The 7,500-nt window shown below is 36.7% G+C and overlaps 1 protein-coding gene across 3 annotated transcripts in view; it reads left to right on the top strand.

Moving 5' to 3' along the window:
* LOC144964328 (slit homolog 2 protein-like) overlaps positions 1-7,500 on the top strand; it is a 242,125-nt gene that overhangs the window by 158,924 nt on the left and 75,701 nt on the right. For all 3 annotated transcript variants that reach the window (XM_078898435.1, XM_078898434.1, XM_078898433.1), the window contains exon 6: positions 6,814-6,885. In XM_078898435.1, the coding sequence (XP_078754561.1) occupies positions 6,814-6,885 (72 nt within the window). The remainder of the gene's footprint in view (positions 1-6,813; positions 6,886-7,500) is intronic.

Genomic DNA, 7,500 nt, shown 5'->3' with positions numbered 1-7,500 from the left:
GCTAAAAAAAAAACTCACAACATACATTGCCATCCGGAAGTATAACGGAGCAACACACAAAACCATGTGTAACCTTGAACGTTTTAAGTCTGGTTAATATAGTTTAGTGAAAATAACTCAATAACTAGGATGGTAAAAAAAACAATAACAAAGACCTGAGTGACGTCAGCTTCGTTCTATCTATAAAATGAAGGAAATAGACGTCACTGAGCTCTTTGTTGCTGTCTTAAGACAGACATTTTTATGATTAGTTCTCACTAAATTATATCAATCAGATTATAAACGCTCAACAAGGTTACTCATAGTTTTGCGGATGTGTAGCCTTGAGCAAGTCACCTCGCCCTAGCTCAAGTTGCGGCGCTGCGCTGCGGCTCACGCCTGGGTTATTCCAGTCTTCCCTTGGAATAGACCCTAGAGACAAATTTCCCCTATGAGATGAATAAAGGGAATTTTATTTAATTTATTTATTTACCAAGAAATGAAGTGAGTAAGAAAGTGCCAGAAGACAATAAAGAATAAAAATTTTCGCGGCGGTGATTGGGGATCGAACCCGCGACCTTACTGGTACGACAACTCCGCCTGGCCCGGGAGAACGTGACTCTACCGTATGAGCTGTCCACCACTCTATTCCATTTATTCTCTATTGTCTTCTGACAATTCCTACTCACTTCATTTCTTGTTATTATCAACATAAGTACCTGCACCATCCTCTTTTCTGAATGAGTATTTTACCTAAACGCATAGCATCAATCTATAGATAGTATGAGCTTGGCTAAGAAGCTCATAACATTGCCATCCGGAAGTATAACAGACCAACACACAAAACTGTGTGTATCCATGAACGTTTATAGTCAGGTTAATACAGTTCAGTGAGCATTACTCATAAACGCGGATGGCAAAAAACAATAACAAAGACCTGAGTGACGTCATCTTCGAACTATCTATAAATAGTATGCGCTTGGCTAAGAAGCTCATAACATTGCCATCCGGAAGTATAACGGACCAACAGACAAAACTGTGTGTATCCATGAACGTTTATAGTCGGGTTAATACAGTTCAGTGAGCACTACTCATAAACGCGGATGGCAAAAAACAATAACAAAGACCTGAGTGACGTCATCTTCGAACTATCTATTAGATAGTTCGAAGATGACGTCACTCGGGTCTTTGTTATTGTTTTTTGCCATCCGCGTTTGTGAGTAATTCTCACAAAGCTGTATTACCCAGACTATAAAAGTTCATGATAACACATAATTTTGTGTGTTGGTTCATTATACTTCCGGATGGCAATGTTATGAGCTTCTAAGCCAAGCGCATACTATCTAAAGCATCAAAAAGGACTTAGACCGCGATGAATAGAATGTACAACATATTCCAATGTCGATGAGTTTCGCCAATCTTGTAGACGCCAACACATCTCAAGGATTTCAAGATCCTTGATCTTTCCACCAGCCGGTGTCCTCTTGCCTCTAACATTTACCTATAAATTCCATACACTATTTATTACTGTAGTCAAAATGAGATTTTGTGCTAGATACTAACTACAAATAGAAAAAAAAAACAACGGATCGTAGATTATTATTGCAGCTTCGTAAAAATTCACCGTAACAATTGTAGTAGTAGTAGTATTAGTAGTAGTAGTAGTAGTAGTAGTAGTAGTAGTAGTAGTAGTAGTTGTGGTGATAGTAGTAGTAGTAGTAGTTGTGGTGATAGTAGTAGTAGTAGTTGTAGTAGTAGTAGTAGTAGCAGTAGTAGTAGTAGTAGTAGTTGTGGTGATAGTAGTAGCAGTAGTAGTAGTAGTAGTAGTAGTAGTAGTAGTAGTAGTAGTAGTAGTAGTATTAGTAGTAGTAGCAGTAGCAGTAGTAGTAGTAGTAATAATAATAATATTAATTATAGTAATAATAATAATAATGATAATAATAATAATTATTATTATTATTATTATTATTATTATTATTATTATTATTATTGTTCTTATTATTATTATTATTATTATCATTATTATTATCATCATCATTATCAACATCTTATCATTTTGACTAGAAAGAACAATAAGTGAGCATTGAGATAACCCAAATACTGTCGATAGATAAGAAAATCTTTTTTTTAAAAAACACAAAAGAAAAAAATCATTACCAAATGTATATACAAATAAGCTTTTATCTCCCACCAGACAAAATGAATTTGGGTTTCTGTAGGGATGAATGGTTGAACAGATTTGTCTGACTTGGGTAATTTCTTTCATTAGAATTATCTGGCCATCTTCAGCTGTACAGGTAGAAAGTGCATGTTTTGAAAACATCAAAACAAAAAATATCAGATGGAGAGAGAGATGGAGAGAGAGAGAGAGAGAGAAAGAGAGAGAGAGAGGGAGAAAAAGAGAGAAAGAGAGGGAAGAAAGAGAGAAAGAGATAGAGAGCGAGAGAGAAAATGAAACATAGATAGATAGATAGATAGATAGATAGATAGATGGATAGATAGATAGATAGATAGATAGATAGATAGATAGATAGATAGATAGATAGATGGATAGATAGATAGATAGATAGAGGGAGAGAGAGACAGAAAGAGCGAAAGAGAGCGCGCGCACGAGTGGAAAAGAGAGGAGAGAGATAGATAAATAGATCGGTAGATAGACAGATAGATAAATAGAGAGATAGGTCGGTAAGTAAGTAGACAGAAAGAGGGAGAGGAAGAGAGAGGGGGGGGGGAGAAAGTAGAGATAAATAGATATAGGTAGATAGACAGATGGATAGATAGATTGATAGGTAGGTAGTTAGGTAGAAAGAGGGAGAGAGAGAGAGAGAGAGAGAGAGAGAGAGAGAGAGATCATGAACGAGAAAAAGAAAAAGAGACAGAGTGGAAGAGATAGGGAGAAAGAGAGAATGAGAGAAAGAGAGAGAGAGAGGGGGGGGGAGAGAGAGAGAGGGGAGAGAGAGAGCGAGGGAGAGAGAGATCATGAACGAGAAAAAGAAAAAGAGACAGAGTGGAAGAGATAGGGAGAAAGAGAGAATGAGAGAAAGAGAGAGACAGAGAGAGAGACGGAGAGAGAGGGGGGAATAAAAAAGAGAGTAAAGACAAATACAATAGCTATGTACAACTGTACAGAGATAAGGATTAAAATGTGCTAGTGGCCTAAATTAAGGACAACTGGATGACGAATGAAGTAAAGTGCGGCTATGTGGTCTTGTGGTATGACACTCGCTTTCGGATCGGAAGGTCCTGGGTTCTAGCCTCGCGCTCGGCGCATAGTTGAGTCCTTGGAAAAGGCTCTTTACTCACTTTCTCTCACCGTACTCAGGTGTAAAATGAGTACCTGGCCGTAAACAGCGTTGTCTTTGTCCGAAAAATTGTAATATCGCCTAGCAGGCGGCATGTCCCGTCCTACATGTTAAATGTTGCTGTTGACCAGGGACCCCTTGTAAAGCGCTTTGAGCACATTTAGTGGATATTGCGCTATATAAAGCTCAATTTTTATTTTTTTTTAAATTTTAAAGCACTCAGTAAAATCAAAGGCTAAAGACCTGCGCGCTTCTGGTTTATATTCATTGCTTCTCAACAATCCATCAAAGAAAACTAGACTATCTGGAATTTAAAGAACACGTGGGTATGAAAGGTACCAGACAAAGCAAGAAAGAAAAATACAAGAAAGAAAAAAACATCCCAAAAAATAAATCACTCGCTGTGCCTGCTCCTTTATTTCTTAATTTGATAAATGGAATTTATTCGGAGTCTAAATAAACAATGAACGCAGTTAATCGTCCAACAATCAGGTAACCTCTGTCTGTGGTATAAAAGTAGAGATCTGAATAAGTCTGTAAGAAATAGTGCCAGACAAATGGGGAAAAAAGGAAAAATTCGAGAGAACCCCCCCCCCCCCACTCCCCCCCCCCAAAATAAAATCAGACTTCCTGTGCGGCTAAGTGGTTGTTGACAACGCCACTACCCCATTATCTCATTCGTCTGTAGTGTTTCATTCATCCTGTTTTGTTGATAAAGGGGTAACCCGAAACGTCCATTTTATCTGTTTTCGTATATTATTACATTGAAGCTTACATTCAATTTCACATTGTTATTTATTTCTTCGAGCTTCGAGCAGCAACATTTATATTTCTGCTTTATGCCACTGATTCATGCGACGCACCTTTCCAGATTTTTTAGGAGATAAATGAAATGATGAAAGCAAAGGTAAACCTTACAACCTGTCAGGTCACGTGCTGAAACCCACCGTTGACCTATAAACACTCCCCAGAATGAGAGAATGCAGTGTTGTTTTTCTTCCAGAGAGTCTAGTTCGGCACGGCATACGTTCAAAATGAGCTTTTATATAGCGCAATATCCACTAAACGTGCTCAAAGCGCCTCAATGCCGCATGAATCAGTGGCATAAAGCAGAAATAGCAAATTGTGGTCTATAATTGTATGACACTCGCTTTCGGATCGGAAGGTCCTGGGTTCGAGCCTCGCGTTCGGCGCATAGTTGAGTCCTTGGAAAAGGCTCTTTACTCACAGTCTCTCACCGTACTCAGGTGTAAAATGAGTACCTGGCCGTTAACAGCGTTGTCTCTGCCCGAAAAATTGTAATATCACCTAACAGGCGTCTTGTCCCGTCCTACATGTTACATGTTGCTGTTGACCAGGGACCCCTTGTTAAGTGCTTTGAGCACATTTAGTGGATATTGCGCTATATAAAGAAGCTCAATAAAACAAACCCCAGAATGAGAGAATGACGTTTTGTTATTCTTCCAGAGACTGGGCTGGGCCAACCATAGAGAATACAGCTCCTAGTAGTCTGTGGGGCCAACATTCAAAATCCAATACCATTTCGCATTTGTGACCCCTCATTTCAAAACGGTATTAAGTCGGGATTATTAAGTTGCTGAAAATAGAATTTGTAGCCAGAAATATCAGACTTGAGTTGAGTTTGTTATGCTTTATAGAGGAGAATGAATATCATATTTTAGAGTGCTAAATACCAATAATTCATATTATTTTTGACCAGTTTAACTATAATTTGACTTTATAGCATCTGGTCCATCCCGACGTAATATCGTTTTGAGACGTTGGGTCACATTTCGTATTAGTATTGACTTAACATTTAGCCTGACGTTTTGCTCGGTGTGTATGAAGACAACAACAATAATATCACGGGTCATCGAGATGCGTCGGCTGTTTATCCTGAACAGCGGGGAATAACTCTTTCACCATTTAACTTGCCTAATCCAGAAAAACTCTTATTTAAAAATTTGGCCAGAAAACTCGTCCTTCAAATATCAATCGATTTAAATGACCCTCATCTTGGTAAAAACTCTCAAACCTGGGACTTCGCGAAGTCTTCCTTAATGTCCCAGGTTTGAGAGTTTTTGCCAGGATGAGGGTCATTTAAATCGATTGATATTTGAAGGACGAATTTTTCTGGCCAATTTTTTTTTTTTAAAGAGTGGGTTTTTTTCTGGAGAACGGCAATTAGCTGGTTAAATATCATGACACAGCGCATGGTGGGTGGGTGAGACCGATTAGGTTTAAATTGCTTTCTTTGAAAACTCGAATCGCTGAAATATTTTTTAATCATAATAATTATTGTTTAAATAGCGATAATTAATAATATCATGGGCTCTTGCGCAGTCGTATCATTAGGAAAACTAATTATTATAATAATCGTGCGTAATTATTTATCATAACTTTTTATCCAAATTCCATAGTCTAGAATTCCATTTCTTTTACTTTTCTATCCAAATTCATAGTCTAGAATTCCATTTATTTTTCTTCTTTTTTTCTTTTTTTCTTTTTCTTTTTTTTTTTTTTTTTTTTTGTTTTGTTTTTTTAATGTTATATCTCTAAACAATTATTATGAATAGTGCAAATGAATCATTTTAATAGGAATGTCGGAATGATAAATGAAAGAATAAAATGTTGGAACATTTAGAAGAATGTTTATCTATCTATTCAGACTGGATCCGTGGTTTGTGACCTCCAGTTTTAGAACAATTTGTTTGGTTCTATTAAGTCTATCTTAAAACAGCTTTTGTTCTGATGAATCGCTTTTTTCTATCAATTTTATTCATGTATTCCTTTGCTTATATTTTATATTTAGTTTGGTCTGCGTTTTAAATTTGCTTTTGTTTTCTTTTGTTTTTATTTGGTCTTCTTTTATTTTCTTTTTCTTTTTTTTTTTCCTTTTTTTTTCTTTTTTTTCCGTTTTGTTGGGTTTATTTTTCGTTATTAATTTCTTTATTGGCTTATTTTAGGTTGATTTTTTTCGATGTGTTTGTTGCTGGGCCCTGCTTTTTATTTTGTTTTTTTCTCTGGGATTTATTTAAACAAACATATTTTTTCCGCAATATGTCTTTTCTTGGATTATGTTGATATTTTTTTAATCAAAATTCCAATGCCAAAGCTATTGATTTTGACAATCATTTCCGTTACATGTCCATCCACTGGCTGTCTTCTAGCCAGAAATGTCTGCTTCTTTTCTTTAACCAGTAAACTGTCGTACTCTAGAAAACACGTATTTTAAAATTTGGCCAGAGAACTCTTCCTTCCTTCAAATCTCGATCGATTTAAATTACAAAATCTCTCAAACCTGGGACTAAAGGAAGACCTTGCGAGGTCTCAGGTTTGGGAGGTTTTGCAAAGATGAGGAGGGTGTTTGATTCGCTTGATATTTGAAGGACGATTTTTCTGGCCAAATTTTTTAATAATTGTTTTTCCAGAGTAAAACAGTTAACTGATTAATAGTCTTTGTCCAATGCTTCCATTCCGGTCTTTTTAAACCAAAATTCTTACACCAATATCTATTATTGTCCATTCACAGAGACCTAAGCTACAACAATATCCAACACATCGGCAGGAAAACACTCAAGAGCTCTTTTCAATTGAAAAACTTGTAAGTATTTCTCATTCATGATATAATACTTCCGGTGCATGAAATAGATAGAGAATGCTGGAGACAATGTTCTAGTACAACTTAGTCACAATGATATAATGATCACCTTATGTTACTTTCACGAAACGTGGCGACGGTTCAGCAGTGTCATGTAAAACTGATATATATATATATATATATATATATATATAATATATATATCATCATTATCATCATCATCATCATCACCATCATCATCATCATCATCGTCGTCGTCGCCGTCACCGTCATAATATCGTCATCATTATAAACACCACCACCATCATCATAATCACTACCACCATCACCACATAACCTTCTCTTCCTCCACCTCCTGATCATCATCATCATCATCATCATCATCATCATCATCATCATCATCATCATCATCATCATCACCATCATCATCATCATCATCATCATCATCACCTCATCATCATTTCATCATCTCATCATCACCACCATCGCCATCACCACCACCATCATCATCACCACCATCACCACCATCACCATCATCACCACCACCATCACCACCATCATCACCACCATCACCATCACCACCATCATCATCACCATCATCAACATCACCATCACCAT

The sequence above is a fragment of the Berghia stephanieae genome, chromosome 2 (genome assembly GCF_034508935.2).
Source record: "Berghia stephanieae isolate SIO BIC M18660-M18661 chromosome 2, UCSD_Bste_1.3, whole genome shotgun sequence".
NCBI classification, from domain to species: Eukaryota; Metazoa; Mollusca; class Gastropoda; order Nudibranchia; family Aeolidiidae; genus Berghia; species Berghia stephanieae.
This window is presented reverse-complemented; position numbering and strand designations above follow the sequence as displayed.